Below are 20,526 nucleotides of genomic sequence, written 5' to 3'. Positions count from 1 at the left end.
TCAATATTGGTCTGGTATAAGGAATAGAAGAGAAGAGAGGAGTGTTTTGGAAACTGTGCACAGACAAGCCCAGTCAAGGATACCAGTTTTACATTTGAGGCACTGTCAAATAGAACTATACCAATCTTGTTCAAGGCTCCTGGTATCCAAACAGAGTACCCACTAGAACTGTGCACAAGTGGGACAAACAAACAAAAATGTCACTGAGTCCCTTGTTCCAGGCCATGTTCTCCTTTATTTGGGTTATTTCTGTGGAGGGGATATGGTCTAAAAATTCCATGAGTCTCCACTCCTGAAGTTTCTTGTTAATTGTTTCATTTAGGATAGAGTTTGGTGTTCCTATCCTTCACAAAGGGAGTTGGCTGGAGGTTTCACCCATGAATCTGGGGGAATCAGCCAGCAGCCCTGTGTCTGTGCGCTGGAGTCCAGTTCCCACTGCTCCCCGGACATCACAGAACCCTCGAAAAGGAGTATGCAGAGAGGAGGAGGATGTGCTTTAGATGTACATGCCCACAGTACAAAATCCAAGAAAAACAACAACAAATCATTAAATCACAGGGTTATTGAGTGTGGTTAACTCTGTGGGCATCTGGAGAATCCTATTGACTACTATTTACATAAAACTCTGGGATGGAATCCAATAAGCTTTGCTGTTTACCCTTGCTGTTACCCCTCCTTTGATATTGGAGAAATCAACAATTGTCATTTGCCTGTGATGTTAAACACTTCCACTGTCACTCAGAAAACCTTGTTTAATAACGTAAGCCATTCGTGGACAATAGCAGGAGGGTTTCAGTTAAACAGGCTGGGTTATGGTTTGTTTTAAATAGGGCCGTACAAAAGGCTGCTGAAGTTTCACTAATTTCAAACGAGCTTCTGGTAAACCCATTTCAGTTTGTGGTGCCAAAACTAGCAAAATAATATTCAGAAAACATTGCCCTCTTTTCAGTTGCTGTTGGTGTTTTGTTTTTGTTTGTTGTGAAGGAGTTTCTTTAACACTTTCAGAGTTCCTTTTTGTAAAAGAAGTGAATAACAACACTGATAATCACTTGTGTAGAATGAAGGGGGTTGGATTTTGTATGTATTATCTCAAGGTAAGTATTTTTATTGATTTTTAACTCAGTCAATATCTATCTGCCAAGTCAATAAATCATACCTCCTCAGTGGAAGTCAGTATCTGATTATTCAGCAGCACAGCATATGTGATTTTATAGGGAGCAAAGTTCCCTCTGGGAACAGACAAGAGTACAGTTGCATTTTAGTCACAAATGTCTCTTGTGGTTGTACTGTACAGAACATAGCCATTAACGACCTAATTCTCCTTGGCCTTACCCCTTGTGTAGTCATCTACACCAGTTCAAAATGGGTGCGATACAGTAGCTACTCAGAATGGGAGTGTTTTAAGCCCACTTAACCAGTTATACCAGTGCAATGCAAGGTCTGAGGCAGCACAGAATCAGGACCATCGCTTTCTAGGTTAAATAAACCTCTTTGATTTATGTCTTTCAGGAACACAACTATCTCACTTTTGACGGTTGATAATTGCATGGTATCCATCGATCCAACAATGCCAGCAAACTCAGAGAGGTAAGCCTGAGGAGGGCTTGGTCCTGTAAAATAGCATCAAGCCAAGGGAACAGGGTTTGCGTAGCCACAAACACCTTTCCTGTGCAACATGACAGGAAAGCCTGTGCAGTGGGAGGTAGCTGTCAGCAGAAGTGGGCACAAGATTATAACACGAATGCCTCTTGGTTTTTAATTTTACCTGTTGTTAAAGTAGGAAAAACTATTGCACGTAAGTTTTTAATATAGAACATCTTTTTACAACCCACTATGTTTACTCCAAAGCTTCCAGCTCCCTTAATTCACAGGCTTCTTTATTTCTCTGTTAGAACGTAGGCATGCCAGTATTTAGAAACTGTGGGTCCCGGCTTTTATGAGGTGTGGATTCATATATATGCTGCTCCAAGCCCAACACGGCTCTAAACCCTATTTGCTTTTGTTCCCTGGCATCTCAGAGCTTGCTCTGCCTTGCTATTTTTTTCACTGTGGCCACTCTCATTAGTCTTTCTTAATTTGTATACCATAGTGCCTAGGCCCCACCCCAGTCATGGGCCAGGACCTCACTGTGTTAGGCGTTGTACAAACAGAACAAAAAGACTGTCCCTGCCCCAAGGAACTTTCTTCTTCCCAGTGACCATTTCCTTGACACCCCTATTTCCAAGCTAACCTGACTCTCCTCAAAGGGGAAAGATTTCTGCTGTACTTGCAGTGTGACAATGGTGTATTCTGATGGCACTAAAACAGCCTGACCAAGTCCTTTACCACTAATGCAGTGGCAAATTTGAAGGTGATAAATTCATAGAAAGTACATGTTCTTTATTTCCATGGGTAAATTTTCAACCCACAAATTTCAAGCCAGCTCAGAATGCATCCATATACTTCTTCCCACTCTTCATGGCATGTATACCAGTCCTATATAGAAAACACAGTGTTTTATCAGTGTCATTGTAACCAGCCCTCTTTGATATTTTGCAGTACTCCATATAAAGTGAGACCTGTGGCCACTGGACAGTTATCAGGTAAAACACCTTTATTTTAGCCATATTTACTAAAACACCTTGACTGAGCTGGTCATTTGGGATTAAAAAATCTAGGAAATGTATAACTTGTATGTTCTCTAGCTGTCATGCAAAAAAAATTGATCTGACATGGCTGTAACTATGCCATAATCAGGAATAGTGCAAAATATTTAACTCCCAGGTAAAAAGTGGTTAAAATCAGCCGATATTCAAGTTAGAGACACATCTGTGAAAATGTAGGATGGAATTTTCAAAAGTACTCCCCATTAGTTGAACTCTGCTCCCACTGAGGTCAATGCTAAAGGTATCAGGGTATGTCTACACAGCAACTAGACACCCATGGCTGGCCTGTGCCAGCTACTCAGGTTCAGGATGTGGGGCTGTTTCATTGCTGTGTAAATGTCTGGACTCACGCTGGAGCCTGGGATCTAGGACCCTGCAAGATAGGAAAATCAGAAGTGTACAGAACAATGAAACAGCCCTGCAACCCAAGCCCTGTGAGCCCAAGTCAGCTGGCACGGGCCAGTCACGGGTTTCTAGTTGCTGTGTAGACTTGCCGTTTCCAGTGAGGTCAATAAGGGTAGGGCCATTACTGATCACTTCTGAAAATCCCATGTGTAGTATTTTGTCAGATTTTTTTTTTTTTACCTCTGCAAACATCTCATCAAAGTTGGGCACAACATTTGTACCGTAGGAAAGGGGGGTGTTCCTTCAAACATTTACTGGGTGCAGGTTCAGTAGCTCTAAATAAATGTGACATGACTGAAGAAGCTCTGGATGGACAACAACATTGCATATACCATGTGTGCTTTCAGGGGCCTGTTCTCCAAAGCAGCTAAGTTGTTCCCCCTCCAAATGGAATAGAAATGGCACTTTCACTACAGTCCAATCTGCTTCACATTTTCTCTCTACTTTTGAACAACATGCTTAGGCCAACAGCTCCCAGATTTTGGTGTGGGGTGCACAGGAGGTCCACAGAGCACTTGCTTGTGTTCAGCAGGGAGCTGGCTAGTCATGTGATACTGGCTGCTTCTGTCTAGCTGGTTCTAGAGCAGTGGTCCTCAAGCTGTGGGTCGGGATCCCATTGTAATGGGGTCGCCAGGGCTGACGTTAGACTTGCTGGCCAAATCCCAACCCCCCCCCCCACCCAGGGCCAAAGCCCAAGAGCTTCAGTTCTGGGTGGCCAGGCTCAAGTTACAGGCCCCTGCCTGGGGCTGAAGCCCTTGGGCTTCAGCTTTGGTCCCCCCGCCCGAGGCGGTAGGCTCAAGTGGGCTCAGGCTTCAGTCCCCCCTCCTGGGGTCATGTAGTAATTTTTGTTGTCAGAAGGGGGTCGTGGTGCAATTAAGCTTGAGAATCCCTGCTCTAGAGGGGCGCTGGCTTTGCACTGCAAAGAAGTGTACAGAGGCTATAAAAGCAGTTGGAAACAAGGAAGAATGGCGTGGCCCTAGCTGCATCTTCTAGCTTCCATTGGGAGAGCAATGTCTAGAGGAAAAGGAAATGAGGCAGCCTGGCAGTATGTCCAGGGGAGACGGGAGGGCCAGGCAATTGGGAAGCATGTCCAGAGGGAGGGAACAGGTGATGGAGAAGCATGTTCAAGGGAGCAGGACAAGGGAAAGGAATAGGATAGATTGGAAGGGGGAAAGGATTTTATGACAATAGAGAGACTTAAAAGACTTCACATAGCAGTGACTGCTGAAGACTAAGGAAGGCTATCCAAATGAGAGGAGAGGGGTCCATGTGATAGCAAATGGGAAGGGAGCAAGCCTATGAGACAGTCTTCTTATTAAAATGTGCTTCACACTGAGAAAGTGTCAGAACTCTTGGCCTAGGAGCTAAATACCTGCATTACAAGTGAGAAGGAAAGGGGTTTTAGGAGGCGTGACCTTCCTTAAATACTGACTAGTATCAAATGGGAAGGGAGCAAGCCTATGAACAGTCCTTCTTATTAAAATGTGCTCCACACTGAGAAAGTGTCAGAACTCTTGGCCTAGGAGCTAAATACCTGCATTACAAGTGAGAAGGAAAGGGGTTTTAGGAGGCGTGACCTTCCTTAAATACTGACTAGTATCATTGTTTGCGTGCCTAATCTACAAAAAGGGACAGATCCTCATCTGGTGTGCGTAAGTATGGCTCTGCAGTCGAGCTACGCTGATTTATACTGGCAGAGAGTCTGACCCAATGTCTCCAGGTAGTTTGGTTTTATTTACATGAAGCTCACTTTGTATTTTCCAATTTGCCTTTTCACACTTTCTGATAGTCATGTTTCTTTGGCCCAGCTGAAGGGGGCAGGTGGGGAGCATGCTTTGTTTAGAGTACAGCTCATCATTTTAATACTGTCTGTGGGTTCTTGCTCATTTATGAAGCGGGGATTCCCAAAGATCTAAGCTGAAAAGGGCTGGAAATTCCTGGTGGTTTAGTAGCCAAAGCAGGCAAACAGTTTCTGTTCTGGAAAAGGAAGCAAGTTGGACTGTATGCAAGGGAATTAAGGTTCCTTTCGTTTCGGTTTTCTCGTTTACATTGGTTGCCATTAATTTTAAACATTCCTGACCTTTTGCGGGGCATAAAAAGAATTGAGAGTGGGAAATTGTTCTTTTTTGTAAAAATGTTCAGTCTAGTTCTTCTTTTTAAACAAACCTGACTGCATGAAAGGAGGATGCAACCACATTCTGCTTTCAAGAGCAACTAGCTGGTAGTCAAATAGATGCCAAAAAAGGGCCACAACGATTTCCACAAGGGGTGTAGCTAGCACTATTTTTTTCACTGCTCTCTGACATAGCTGGAAAACAGTGAAGTACGGGTAAGTGGAGCAAAGAAGAGCATGAAAGATGAGACTGGAAAGTTTGACCCTTAGAAAGGAATATACAAGCAGCAGCTTCACTATAGTGAGGCCTGGTCTATACTACAAAGTTAGGTCAACATAAGCCATTTCGCATTGACCTAGTTGTGCATGTGTCTACACTTAAATTTGTCTCCCACCAATGTAAGCACCCCGTTACAGCAACACAGTTACACTCCCTCCCCAAGCGGCACTGAGCTATGTTGATGTACGAGGTCAATGCTGTGCAAGCAAAGACACTGAGTTACCTGTGTTGACCTTAGCAGTCCTCCAGCAGCTGTCCCACAATCTCGACATTGACCGCTCTGGTCTCAGTTGTGAACTCCACTGCCCAGAAGTCACAGAGACCAGAAGGTCTCTCCTTCCTTTTAACGCCCCATGGATATTTAAAATGCCTTTTCCTGATTGTCCAGCCTGGTGAGCGCACCTGGAAGCTCTCCACTGTTGTGCACTACTGCCCAGCAGACTATGCTGGCTACATGCTCCATAGAAGCTCCAGCTTGGCATAGACAGAAGATACTGGATCTCCTAGGCCTGTGGCGAGAAAAGGCTGTGCAAGCACAGCTATGGACCTGCCATAGAATGTGGCCATCTATGAGCAGATTGCATGGGGATTACAGGAGAAGGTGTACAACAGGAACCAGCAGCAGGGCCATGTGGAAAGCAAAGGAATGTGTCAGGCATACCAGAAGGCCAGGAAGGCCAACAGTCAATCCACAAGCCTTCTGTTTTTACAAAGAGCTGCATGACATACTTAGAGGAGAACCCACCACCATGGATACCTCCTGGGAGCCTGAGCCACAGGTCCCTGACCTGAACAGCAAGGAGGATGAGGCTGGGAGACAAGCGACCGGGGGAGGGTCCAGCTGTGCCATTAGCCAGGACCTGTTTGAAACTCCAATGCATCTACTCAGTCCTGGCAATCAAGAATGAGTGAGCCCAGTGGAAGGGAAGGATCTTCTGGTAAGTGTGTAAATTTATTTCCCATTACAGTGATGGCACCCCCAACTTAACAGGACACATTTATGGATTTTGTATTATTTTACTTGTACTAGAAGAGGTAGCAGTACAAAAAAGAGAAATAATGTTATCTACTTTTTATTCCCCTGTAGAGTTAGGCAAGATTGGAGCCATGAGGAGAAATTTATTTATATTTACAGGGATGTCCCTGGAATTCTTCTGAGAGATCTCGATGAAACTTTCATGGAGGTACTTTGCAGTCCTTTCCTGAAGGTTTCTAAGGATGTCAGCCTTATTTCTTCCTCTGCAGTAGGACATTTTCCCATGCCAATCAGCGGTAACTTCAGCAGGCCATTGCAGTACACAGGCTAGCAGCAAACAGACGTAAGCGACTTTGAGTCACCAGTAGCAGCTGTGATCTCTGTGTCTTTGTTACCCTCAGTAGTGAGATATCAGCTAAAATCACCACAGTCTGTAGAAAATAGTGCCCGTATTCAGTGCCACTTCCCTAGTTTCATGCAACTGAGCAATTTCTTGCCTCATTTCTCTCACCTCTAGCAAGCCTTATTCACCATGGCAGGTGCTGAGTGGTGCCATAGACAAGCACTCCAAAGCAGAAGTATCAACATGTATGGCTTGTTTAAAACTTTGGGGGAGTGAGGGAAGTGAGTTCTGAACCTTAACTTTTGCTTTCTGTTGTGATTATACTGACAAGGGTACCCCTGTGTTGTATCTGTAGCTGCTGCTCTTGCAACCTTGAGGTGTTCCCCCTTCACACCATGAAACACCTGAACCAGATAAGGAGGAAAAAGAAGAGGACTTGGGATGACATGTTAAATGAGATCCTGCAAGCCAGTGCTGCATGTGGTTGGGAGCAAAAGGCCTGGAAGGTGAACATTGCAGACAGCCGGGAGAAGGAAAGTGTGAACAGAAGAAAAGCCCAGGATTCACAGCAGGAAAAGGAAAGGGAGATGCATCAGGACCTAATGGGGCTTTTCTGGCAGCAAACACAGACTCTGCAGACTCTTGTGGATCTACGGGTTCAACAATCCTGGGGCCACCTCCCTTTGCAGTCCATGGCAAACTCCATTACAGCACTTCCCTGCAGCCCCCCCGTCAACATTCCACATGGCACCAGGGATTACAGCCCTACCAGCCCAGGGGACGTTAAGGACAACCACTGCTTCACATGCACTGACCTGTGAAAGCCACGGAAACTGTATGTGTAGCACAAATGGATATGAATGTTCTTTCCCCTTGATACATTCTGTTCTATTAATTTATTAAAGTTTTGAGTGTATTTGCTTTTAAATTGCACAGATTTTTCTCGGCATTGGTTTTGTTACTGAATAAAATTCAGTTATTTGGAACATCATCAGTTCATAACATACGCTGCAGAGTACCTAGCAGTTCTGAAAGCACCCACTTACTTGTTCCTGCATAGTGTGATACAACTCACAGGATCAGTGACAAACACGCACAGTGTAATAATCATAAATGTACAGCAAGCAGCACAAAATGAATAGGTATATTGACAGTGTTATATGCATAGAATGTACACCAGCGTCCTACAACTTCCTAACAGTCCTTCACACTGCAGGGCCAGGTAGAGCACAGCTCACCACACCACGTTACTGTGGCTCACTGATAAAAAGGTGCTCTTTCAAAAGCCTCCCTGGCCATATAGCTCCACCTTGAGATCTTCTAGCAGCCCTGTGTCTGGCAGACAGCTGCTTTAACCCTCCACTCCAGCAGCAACATTTTCCCCTTTGCTTCATAGCTATTATGCAGGGGCACAGCAGGCAGCTATAACTGTTGGGATGTTTTTCTCACTGAAATCCAATCTTGTGAGTAAAACCCACCCGACCCCCGGATCTACCAAAAGTACATTCAACTGTCATTCTGCACCTGCTGAACCAGTAGTTGTGCATCAGTACAAGCACTCCTGGTGATTACCACACAGTGCCGATGCAAGGAGACAAGTATGCATGCACAAGCTTACACGAACTGCAGCAGCTTTACTCTGACATAACTTGCATCAACCAAAGTTTGTAGTACAGACATGGTGTAAAGGTGTGATGCACAGGAGTACTGGTAAGAGGCCAGTCTTTGTCCTGGCCATAGTCACGTGGGTCAGGACTGCAGTCACATAATAGGGGCATCCTCCATCAACTCCAGTGAGTACTGTTCTATCACAAGTAGCTTTACTGTCTTCACATTGCAGAAATCTGTCTCATTCCTGAAGTTAAAATGGTCTTAGGACTCACAGATTCATGACCGTAGGGTTGTGCAACAACTAAAGCTCAAGCACTTCTTAATACGATAGATGCCTGTTAAATTATGCTGAAGAGCAAATCCTACAGAATTCTGACCCTTGAGGAAAACAATAAAACTAAATTGCTCTAGCATTTTCTTTTGGAGGCCTCTGATCTGTCATTGCTTAGATGCACTGAATTCACTTCTGAGCCTTTCCTAGTGCCACTATCACTAGCTCAGTCAGACAGGTTCTTGGGAAAAGGGTAACAAAATAACCTCATGCCAAACTTGGACTGCATATTGAAATGCAAAGAGGTCAGTAGACTCTTTGTCTTATCAACTGAGGTGAGATCTAGACCAACACACAGTGCCTTTTACCACTTCTTTCTACAGAACCTCAGCATTAGGAACAATTATTAGTCCATTTCATAGTCTGTTGACCAGACAAAGGGCGAAGAATGCATCTTTGCTTCCAACTTCAGTTGCTCTTTATTTGTCTTTTCAATTAGCTTGTTATCAACCACTCATATGGAAGAAAGTCCATGATTTCTGTAGCCCATGATTAATGTAGCTGCCTGGTAGGAGACCTGTGTGCAAATTTATTTATATACCTGCCTTGCTGATTGATGAGCCCATTGATGATATATAAGTGAGACCCACAGATTTTTTTGAATGGTTATATATAGACCTATCTTCCTTGTACCTTTTCATTATTTGTGAAATGACAGAAACTTGTCACAATGCCTGAATCTACATATATGATCTATTTTCATTAAGAGCTAAGATAACTCTTAAAACTTATGCAAGAGTGTGACATGCTCATTCTAAACAATGTCTTCAGGAAAAAGATGCCCATCCTGCAAAGCTATTCCCTACATAACTTACTCACACAAGTAGCCCGTGGGCTGGACTCTGATCTCGGGTATGCCAGTGTAAATCCAACAGCAGGTACTGTAACTTGCAAAGAGATTACTCACCCCAGGAAGAGTTTGCAAGTTTCAGCCCTAATGAACTTGTAGAGCAATCTTAGATTATTAACTGCAGTGGATTTGGGGTCCAAATTAGAGCTGACTACAAAACAAGAATTTCATTTTGTGAAAAATTTCAAGGTTTCAGAATTTGTTTTTGTTCTGCAGTGGATCAAAACTATGACTTTTTAATAATTTTCCGAGAGGCAGAGCAAGAGACCTTGAGCAAGAGAATAGCCTAGTGGTTAGGGTCCTCGCCTGGGAGATGCGGGTTTAAGCCTATGCTCTGCCTGAGTTCTCTGGTCCTGTGATTATTAATTATTTCTGCAAAGTCCAACATGAGAAATTGAGACTGACTTTATAGTCCAGTGATTGGGGGACTTAGCTGGAATGTGGGAGGCATCTCTACCTCAGAACAGGCACTTGAACCTGGGTCTTCCATATCCCAGGTAAGGGCCCTAATCAATTGACTATTATGCGGAGCGTCTCTCTTGTTCCCAGAAATTCCAGCTTAGACCTCAGCAACATTCCCATCCAAAGGTTTGCATCCATGGAAAGTTTTGGCTTTCATGAATTGGTATTTTCCAATGAAAAAACATTTTGTCAAAAAAATCCCAACCAGCTCTCATTGTGCACATTTTTAAGGCTTTTTTTCTTCGAATCTTTTACATTTGGAAGGACTATCCTCCTTATCAAATAAAATGCTTGAGAGAAATCCTGACTGTGAGCTGGGCAGAGGCACAAGCTCCGGTACGTGTGGTGAGGATGGGACCATAGGGCAGAAATTATCCAGCCTGATTCTAGTCCTTAGGGCGAGATTATCACAGGCCTTGCTTGGCCACCTAGAGAAGTGTGGTGCGGTAAGCCAGCCTTCCCCCACACCCACTGCTTTGACCTGCTCAGATTGCAATTCTAACTGTTTTTCAGGGGAGCAGGACCAAATTGCCTGCTACTCCTCCTGCTCCATGAGCAAGTCAGTAGGAAGGGGTGCTAAGTGGTAAGATCCACATCAGTTGGAAGTAACAGAGGAGGAGAAGGACCTCGGAGTATTGGTTGATCACAGGATTACTATGGGGCGCCAATGTGATATGGCCGTTAAAAAAGTGAATGCGTTTTTAGGATGCATCAGGTGAGTTATTTCCAGTAAAGATAAGGAGGTGTTAGTACTGTTATACAAGGCACTGGTGAGACCTCATCTGGAATATTGTGTGCAGTTCTGGTCTCCCATATTTAAGAAGGATGAATTCAAACTGGAACAGGTACAGAGAAGGATTACTAGGATGATTCGAGGAATGGAAAACCTGTCTTATGAAAGGAGACTCAAAGAGCTTGGCTTGTTTAGCCTAACTAAAAGAAGGCTGAGGGGAGATTTGATTGCTTTTTATAAATATATCAGAGGGATAAATATCAGGGAGGAAGAGGAATTATTTAAGCTTAGTACCAATGTGGACACAAGAACAAATGGATATAAATTGGACACTAGGAACTTTAGACTTGAAATTAGATGAAGATTTCTAACCATTAGAGGAGTGAAGTTTGGGGGCAGGGAAGTAGTGGGAGCAAAAGACATATCTGGCTTCAAGACTAAGCTTGATAAGTTTATGGAGGGGATGGTATGATGGGATAGCCTAAATTTGGCAATTAATTCATCTTTGATTATATAATATAATGGAGATATACTCATCTCCTAGAACTGGAAGGGACCCTGAAGGGTCATTGAGTCCAGCCCCCTGCCTTCACTAGCAGGACCAAGTACTGATTTTGCCCCAGATCCTTAAGTGGCCCCTCAAGGGACTGAGCTCACAACCCTGAGTTTAGCAGGCTAATGGTCAAACACTGAGCTAGCCCTCCCTCTCCCAGGCAGGTAAATATGCCTGATGGTCTGTGATGGGATGTTAGATGGGCTGAGATCTGAGTTAGTACAGAGAATTTTCCTGAGTGCTGGCTGGTGAGTCTTGCCCATATGCTCAGGGTTTAACTGATCACCATATTTGGGGTCAGGAAGGAATTTTCCTACAGGGAAGATTGCAGAGGCCCTGGGGGTTTTCACCTTCCTCTGCAGCATGGGGCACGGGTCACTTGCTGGAGGATTCTCTGCACCTTGAGGTCTTTAAACCATGATTTGAGGACTTCAATAGCTCAGACATAGGTTAGGGGGTTGTTACAGGAGTGGGTGGGTGAGATTCTGTTGCCTGCATTGTGCAGGAGTCAGACTAGATGATCATAATTGTCCCTTCTGACCTTAAAGTCTATAAGATCCCTGCTTCAGCCTCCCCATGGCTGTAGTAGCTGTCTGGGGCCAGAGGCAGGAGTAAGGCCCTCCACAAATAGCTATGTCTAAACTACTGCAGGATCAACACTGCTGTGATCAATGCACCGGGTAGTGATTTAGGGAAGATCTTCCGTGGGTAGTGATCAATCTATCAGGGTTCGATTTATCGCATCTTGTGTAGACGTGGATAAATCAATCCTCGAACACGCTTCCCGTCGACTCCGGAACTCCAGCTCACGAAAGGCGGAAGCGGAGTTGACAGGGGAGCGGCAGCGGTCGACTCGCCACTGTCCTCACTGCCAGGTAAGTTGACGTAAGATACGCCGACTTCAGCTACAAAAATCTATTCTCATAGCTGAAGTTGCATATCTTAGGTCGACCCCCAACCCAGTGTAGACCAGGGCTTACTGGGTCTGGAGATGACCTGCTAAATCGATGGCAGAGTGACCCAGCATGGTGCAGATGCCCCAGTAAGTCAACCTAAAATCCTCCTCTCTGATCTTATATTGCAGATCTCATATCTGTGCTGTGGAAGCACTGCTGAATATCATGCCCTCATTTGGGGATGAATTCCCATTGCTGTCATACAAGAAACCTTGCCAAGAGCTCTACACAGAGCAAGTGAAGAATAGGCAACAGATAGGTGCAGGAAGAGTTGAATTTTGCCTGTAAACTGTGCAGCATTAGTTTATTGCAATATCATTGGGTAGGTGTAAACCTTCTGGTTTTCACTTGCAAAATGTTGGGGAGCAAAACTGAAGTCCTTTGCAAATTATGCAAAAACGTTGTCTTGCAAAACTGTATCCACTTTTGTAAATGTGAATTTCAGAATGAAGGTGACAATTACATTTCATGTTTGTGTTCCAGTAGGAGCTAGAGGCCCTAATAAAGCCTGGAACACCATTGTGCTATGCAGTGTGCATGCATGTAAGGTCAGATTGTGATATCCTGATGCACATTGAGTTACACAAGGAGTTGCAATGAAATCAATGAGATTACTGATGGCATAAAGCAGTACTCAGCATGAAGGGAGTTTGCAATCTGGCCCATAGTAAGAGCCATTCCCTGCCCAAAAAAGCTCAATAGACACAACAAACAGAGGACAGGAGAACGGAAGGATTATTATTATCTTCATTTTAGAGATGGAAAACTGAGACACAGAAGTGCAAATCCTCAAAAGTTTTTAGACACCTAACACCCATTGATTTCAATGGGAACTAGGGTCCTAAATGTCTTTGAGTATTATAAATGGTGTCTGCATAAATCTCAAATTTTTTTTGCAACAAGAAATTATAGCATTCTTGATTAAAATGTTTAAAAGAAATGGTGCTTTGTCTCTTTAAAATGAGAGGAAGTGCCATTGTTAGTCATATCTTTACTGTATTCTAGGGTTATAAAACATATATTTTGTTTTGAAAGTCATTTATTACATCTATAAACATCACATTGCAGTTGACTGTTCCCTGGATTAGAATGTCCTGGTACTCTTAGTGAGTTTTGACAGGCGGAAGGAGTGAAAATAGAACATCTAGTTTTGTTACTGAGCTGGTTTTTAAAAGCAACTTGTCAGTCTCTTGCATGCTACAGCCATTGAGACAGATCTGAGAGGTGCTGAATTCAGGGTACACGGGTTTCTGTATTTATTATTACTGCTGGACTTGTAGCATTCCAGGCATTGTATATGGTAAGTAGAGATGAAGCTTTCCTGGTATCTTAAATAAGTATTATTTGTTTTGTTTCAGCTCTTTGATTTTCAACAGCAGTTTTATACCCTTTCTGGGATAACTGAAAACTATTCCCTGTAATGGAACAAATCTTTTCCCAAACATATATTTTGCATTGTGTATGTTATATTTATGATACATCTTGATATATCAGAAAAGTACAAGAGGCAGCTGTTAGAAATGCAAATATGTTGTTTATGCTTAAGGTATAAATGTGTGTGTGCCAATATATTAAAAATATATTTAAAACATATGAGAGAATATAAAATGTTTATCTTGCATTTCCAGGAGAGATTGAGAGAAATATAACATATTGCTACTGGACTTCATTTGTGGAAGACAGGGGATTATATTAGCACCATTTTGTCATTTTACTTTTTTAAAACTGACTAAAAGAATCTATTTCTTGAAATCCAGTGTCTTGTTTAAGAAGCACTTGCTCTTTCAAACACTAATTGCACGGTCTTGTGGTTCATCTCAGCAAAGAGTCTGGGGATTTACTAGATAAAGGAGACCTGAACTACTCTGCAGAGCAAGTTTAATTGACACAGCTGCTGGAGACGAGAGAGCTGTCTACACTAGGACTTCCAAAGTTGCTAACAACAGTGGAGCTGAACCAGTGCGGGCAATACAGCATTTTTACATTTTTATTACCTACTGTAGACAAGGCTGTAGAGTTAGGTTTGATTTTCAAGGGTTAGGTTTGATTTTCAGGGGAAAGTGCTTGGGAAGTTTGTACTGCAAATGCTAGTGCTCTCCCTGTCCTATGGATACTCAGAGGACTCCGTTCTCCAGAGCTGTGAACCCGGCACTTCATATTAGCACTTCATGCACTTACATTTTTTAAAGGTTAGCAACTTTTTAAAGTATATTAAGGATTTTTTAAAGAAAGTCTGTTTTTTTTAAATAAATAAATTAATATGTTACCATATAATATAAATTTAGTGACCTGATCCTGCCATCCTTATGTAGGCAAGATTCCCATTACTCCATTAGGAGTTTTTGCTGTGTAGAGACTACTCCTGTGTGAATTCTGCACCACTGCGTACACACAGAATTCGAGTGCAGCACAGAATATTTTTTTCTCAGCAGAAAATACATTCTGCCAAGAAGTGCTGCAGTTATGCCTTTTACCCACTAGGGGCCACTGTGTGCCAGAACAGAGAGCAGCCACCCTGGGGTGCGAGCAGCCCGAACTGCCAATAGGGAAGGGAAGAGAAGAGGCTGCGTTCCTGACAGTGCCCTGTCCATGGGGCCAGGTCAGAAGGCAAGGGGAATGGAGGGTTGAATAGGATGTGGCACATGGAGCTGCTGGGGGGTCACAGATTGGGGTTCAGAAGGGCTAGTGGGGAGCACAGACTGGAGCAGGGACTGAATAAGAATGGGGGTACAGGAACACCTGGGGCAGCGTGAGGGGACTGCAGAGACACGTGGGGGGGGCTGGCTGAGTGGGGTACAGGGACACATGTGGACAGGGGCAGATGTGCCTGAATGAATGAGAGAAAATAGGGGTCAGCCAGGGTCTACATGGGAACGCTTTCTAACAATCTCCCACCCACACCCCCAACAACCCTCCAAGTTCACACCCAGCCTCCTCCAGCAATTACTTCCCTCTCCCTCAGCTCCTTTGTTATCATGGGCTCCCCCAAACCTTTGTACTGCTTCTGAGGAATATGGGAATATGGTTCTGTGTTGTAGTTTAAATTAATTATTACTCAGAGTTCTGTATTAATATGGCAAATAATGAATCTATTTCTAAAAACATTTCCTGAATCATTTTTGTTGTCTGTATTGTAACAGACAAATTTGCTGACAGGCATTTTGAAATAAATTACCAAAATAATTGAAATTGGTGTGATTATATTGTTTTATTATGACAAATAAAATGTGCATAATTTTAAAATATTGTGTGCAGAATTTTTAATTTTTTGGCAGAGAATTCCCCCAGGAGTAACACTTCAGGATTAGACACTTATCTGCTTTATCCTAAGGATGTTTGTGCAGTACAAGGCAAGTTGCTCACTGTGACTTTGCTGTCCTGCTGCATTATCAATGGTTTAGAACACGGCTCTGTGATTCGGGTTTTACTTGGAAATACTGGGACTATGATTGGTCCTTGACTGGAGCTGCTGGGCACTATGATGATGCAAGGAATAAATTATTGCCTGTAGCATATTGGTAAAGCAGAATGTACAGACTAGTTAGGTGGTCTCTACTGCAGGTGGGATGCATAGGTGTTAATGCTTCTCACTTAAGTCCATGCTTGACTGGGGAAGAAGGCATAAGCCATGTACACAGAGATAAAAATTAAAGCGTGAGTAGAAAAATCTAATGTAGAAGTAGGTTATCTCCCAAGCAATGTCAACAACAATACATCTTCCATGTTTACTTTTTAGATTTACCTCATTTAATCCAAAACTTTGGACACATTTATGTTTAATATTATATCAAATGCTCCATCTTACTTAATTTGCATTCGCGCTACAGACTCTTGTCCTAAATTATTTCTTTTTCATACATATTATAGTTTACTGAATGTCAGTAAATACAGCTTAAAAACCAAACCAAATGCCAGCAAAGGATATCAAGGCCAGTGAGGATCATAACATTTCTGACAAGAGTTAAGGGGTACCATTTTTAATAGTACCTAAATTACTTTTGAAAATGATGCTTAGACGTGTAAGTCATTTAAATGCTTTGAAAATGTTTACCCAAGATTTACTTTTAGAATTATAGGCCTGTTCTACTTTAAAATGTCTATTGCTGATTTCTTCTCTATTGGTTACATAACATTTGAATAAATAGCTCAAAACAAAGAGTTTGGGACGGATCCTCAATTGGTGTAAACTGTCATAGGTCCATTGATTTTCTATGGAGCTATGACAGTTTATATCAGCTGAGGATCTGCCCTTTATAGTGTGTGTGTGTATTATATATATATATATAGTGTGTGTATTATATATATATATATATATATATATAGTGTGTGTGTGTGTGTGTGTGTGTGTATAAAAGATATATATATATATATATATATAATATGTGCATGTGAGGGTGTACATATAGATTATAGATCTATGTGTGCAGATATAGGTGATGGATATAGCTTCTGCAGCTATACTAGGGAGGATGTAATTTGGCTATCACATTTCATGCTTCAGGGCATAAGCATAAATAAAAAATAATGTCCCTATAGTATGGCATTTCATAACTAGAGCAGTTACCCACTGTCAGGAATAGAAAGGATACTAGACAAGTTGGATCAAGGGTCTTCCCCAGTATGGTAGTTCTTAGTTTTTATTGCAATAATTATTTACTGGAAATTGTCAAAGGCAAGTATATCCTGAATGTCTTTCATTCCATCAAATATCAGCGTCTTGGAAAGTTGCTTCTTACTTATCTGTCTTAAGGTTTGCTATCATGTCAACCACCGCAGTACCGTACTAAGCATTGTAAAGCCAAGGTACAGTGTGAACCTTTCCTATGTGTCTAAAATGTACTTGCTGTAGTTGTCTTGTCATAAAGAACAGTAAAGGGCTAGAATTCTCTCTTTCAGTAAGAATTGGTCTCAATGTTTGGTGTATTGCTTTCCTCCCATTGCAGAATTAGCAATGTGTTTTACCTGTGAACATGGACACCACTTCTGTAGGTTTTAGACTGTTTTTTAATATGTACAAAAACAAGGAATTTTACTTGCTGTTTTCTAGCTACCTGATCAAATCACTCAGTACTGTCTAGGGTTGCCAGTTTTTTACTGACACAAAACCAAACACCCTAGCCCCACTCCTTCCCCAAGCCCCTCTCCCTCCCTGCTCACTACATTCTCCCTCCCTCAGTGGTTCACTCTCCTCCACCCTCACTCACTTTCACTGGGCTGGAGCAGGAGGTTGGGGTGCGGGAGGGGGTGAGGGCTCTGGCTGGGGGTACGAGCTCTGTGGTGGGGCCAGGGATGAGAGGTTTGGGGTGCAGGAGGGTGCCCCAGGCTGGGGCAGGAGTTTGGGGTTTAGGATATGGGAGGGGGCTCTGGGTTGGGGCAGATGGTTGGGGTTCAGGAGGGGGCTTTGGGTTTGAGGGGGCTTAGGGCTGGGGTGGGAGGTTGGGGTTTGGGTGTGGACTTACCTCAGGCAGCTCCCAGCCAGTGGCACAGTGGGGCTAAGGCAGGCTCCCTGCCTGTCCTGGCTTCATGCTGCGCTATGCCCTGGAAGCAGCCAGGAGGTCCAGGTCCTAGGTGGGGGAGCCAGGAGGCGCCACACACTGCTCTCACCTGCAGGCACCACCTCCTCAGCTTCCATTGCCCATGGTTCCCAGCCAATGGGAGTGTGGAGCCAGTGCTCAGGGCTGGGGCAGCGTGCTGAGCCCCCAGCCCACAAGCCTAGGAGCCAGACCTGCAGGCGTTTGCGAGGCACAGCGCAGTGCCAGGACAGGTAGGGACTAGCCTGCCTTAGCCCCGCAGCACCACCAACCAGACTTTTAATGGCCTGGTCAGTGATGCTGACCAGAGCCACCAGGTTCCCTTTTCTACCGGGCATTCCAGTCGAAATCTGAATGCCTGGCAACCCTAGTGCTATCCTATCATTTATAGTTTGACTTCCTTTTCAATGTCATGTGTCGGGTCTTCTAGAAAATTAGAATGGGATTCTTGGAGTAAAGCTAATAGAGTAAATTAATACACTGACTGGTTTTTCTTGTTTCGGGACCTGAATTTTAATCCTAGTTTGGATTACAAAAGCAAATGAATATAGTGGTCTCCTCTCCTCCTGCAGACAAGTTTAAAAACAAAAAACCACTGCAGAACTAGCAGTCTCTGGGGAAGTAAGTAAAAGAGATTTGCAGGTCAGGCATGAGGTCCATTTACTGTATCGTGTGGGAGACTTTCGCTACAGCTGTTTGCACTCTACCTGATTTAAGATCATGCTACTAGTCAATAACTTGCACGAGCACTAAATTTACCTAAAAATTTTTAAAGAAAAAACAAACAAACTAAAGGATCTAGTGGTTTCCTAGGTCTCCAGAAAGGTCAAGATTTTATATTTCCTGTAATGCAGTTTATTTCCACATTATAGTTAAGAACAATGGAGGACGGGCCAATATCTGGGGAGTGTTTTTGCAGGCAGTGGCTGAAATGAACTACAGACTCCACAGTCAACCAGCCAGCTCCAACTCTGCAAAATGACCTTATTTAGCAATGGTGTGTTATGCCCTTTTAAAGAAGATGCTTCTGATACTATTACCTACCCTAGAATACAGCATGGTTATGGAATGACAGTTCCTAGATTTAAGAAGTTACTGAACTTTGCTGCTTTTTACAGTCCGTGCCAAAGATAGGACTACAGTGTGATCCCAAGCTGTGCTTTAGCCACGTTGAAGCATTAACATGTTGTTACTGGGTTCTTCACATGGTGTGTTTATAGTGTAAATGCAACCTGTGTGAACCAGAAGGAGGAAAGTGGGCCACGATTTTCAAAAGCGATTAGTGATTTTGGGTGCTTCCAGTTTTGGGTGTCCACCCTGAGACACCTGAAAGGGGCCAAATGGTCAGAGGATAGGTGCAGAATTCTTTCTGGAAATCAGATATTTTTCAAATATCTAAAGTTGGGTGTCCCAAAATGATCAGCCTCTCTTGAAAACCTTGGCTGTAACCTGTAGCCAGAGGACATGAGACTGTGGTAGAACCAAGGAAGTAGCAAATATAGTGAAAGGTACCATCACTGGCATATCTATGTTCTGTTCCAAAACGAATGGTTATATTCAATACACCAGAATAGCTGCTTTGCTATATGTTTCTTTGATGCAGACCCACAACAAAAACAGGACAGACACGTGGATGGATTTTAAGCCAAAGGCTACAAATCTTATTAAACTTTAACAGAGGGGAGGGATGCTACCCACCATCACCCCTGCTCGCCTATACCAGGCATTTAGTTGGTTCCAGTGCAAGATTTCTAGGGCTCCGACCACATCACTCATAACTCAGCGTAGGCACTCCTCAGTCTACCCCCCGGGACTCAGCTCATTCTGAGTTCCAGCACAATGTACTCCCACAAGGGGAACAAAGGGTGCAGCAGGGTGGGGACTCTGCCCGCAGGGCCCCAAGGTCTCACTTTGTCCCAAAAACCCATTGTCAAAATCCTAGGTCTCTTATCTCTGGGAACTGTTTATTTTATCCTTGCAACCATGTGGGAAACCAGCTGCAAATTGTGACAAATCAACAACTCAAAGTACTCCCTTTAAGTACCAAATGCATTCCTACTTAACCCACTGTGGCTTGAAGGTGCTGCAAAGAAGCCAAAATATTCTCTGGTCCTCTGCTAGTTGGCCCATGGGAGGAAAAAAATCTTTCCTGACCCCCCTAAACAGACGATCAGCTAGGCCTGCAGCATCTCTCAGGCCAGGTTCCCACTCCTAGTTCAGGGTGGGTAGTATGGGGCTGCAGGAATGAAGTCCAAAGAGGCTCCACATGGCTCCCCATTCCAGGTTAAATCCTGGGAGTTGGGGAATGCTAGCCAATCAGCACCCTTTTCCCCTCCAACTGGCCAATATGTACCAGAGACTCCAAGGGAGAGGTCCTTCCGTGAGTAGCTCCCTACCTCACTGCTGGGACTGTCCCCCTTCACTAGTGGCTCCATCAAGTTCCCCCACATGTTGCAGCAGGTGGGTGGCATTTGCCAAGCCCTAAAGTTGAAGTAATGCATACAGTGTCAGACTTCACTGCCTTCTTCTTCTGTGTCGCATCCTATGTTTTCCCATTATTTTGTTTTTTAGAGAAAGAGGAATTGTTCCAGAGTGTACTGACACAGATTGCTGAACAATTCTCAAGGTAAAAACTTTACATCATTATTATGAATGCAAAGTTCTATTTCTTTTATTGACACCGGCTAAGGCTTTCAAAGGGGGCTAAAGAAGTGAGACACCCAACTTCCACTGGAAT

The 20,526-nt window shown here is 43.5% G+C and overlaps 1 protein-coding gene across 4 annotated transcripts in view; it reads left to right on the top strand.

The window, feature by feature from the left end:
• The window catches only part of PDE9A (phosphodiesterase 9A), a 98,922-nt gene that overhangs the window by 19,058 nt on the left and 59,338 nt on the right, over positions 1-20,526 (top strand). For all 4 annotated transcript variants that reach the window (XM_030577067.1, XM_030577076.1, XM_030577059.1 and 1 more), the window contains 3 exons: positions 1,510-1,587; positions 2,539-2,582; positions 20,361-20,415. In XM_030577067.1, the coding sequence (XP_030432927.1) occupies positions 1,510-1,587; positions 2,539-2,582; positions 20,361-20,415 (177 nt within the window). The remainder of the gene's footprint in view (positions 1-1,509; positions 1,588-2,538; positions 2,583-20,360; positions 20,416-20,526) is intronic.

Source organism: Gopherus evgoodei, chromosome 1 (assembly GCF_007399415.2).
Source record: "Gopherus evgoodei ecotype Sinaloan lineage chromosome 1, rGopEvg1_v1.p, whole genome shotgun sequence".
Classification (NCBI taxonomy): Eukaryota; Metazoa; Chordata; order Testudines; family Testudinidae; genus Gopherus; species Gopherus evgoodei.
This window is presented reverse-complemented; position numbering and strand designations above follow the sequence as displayed.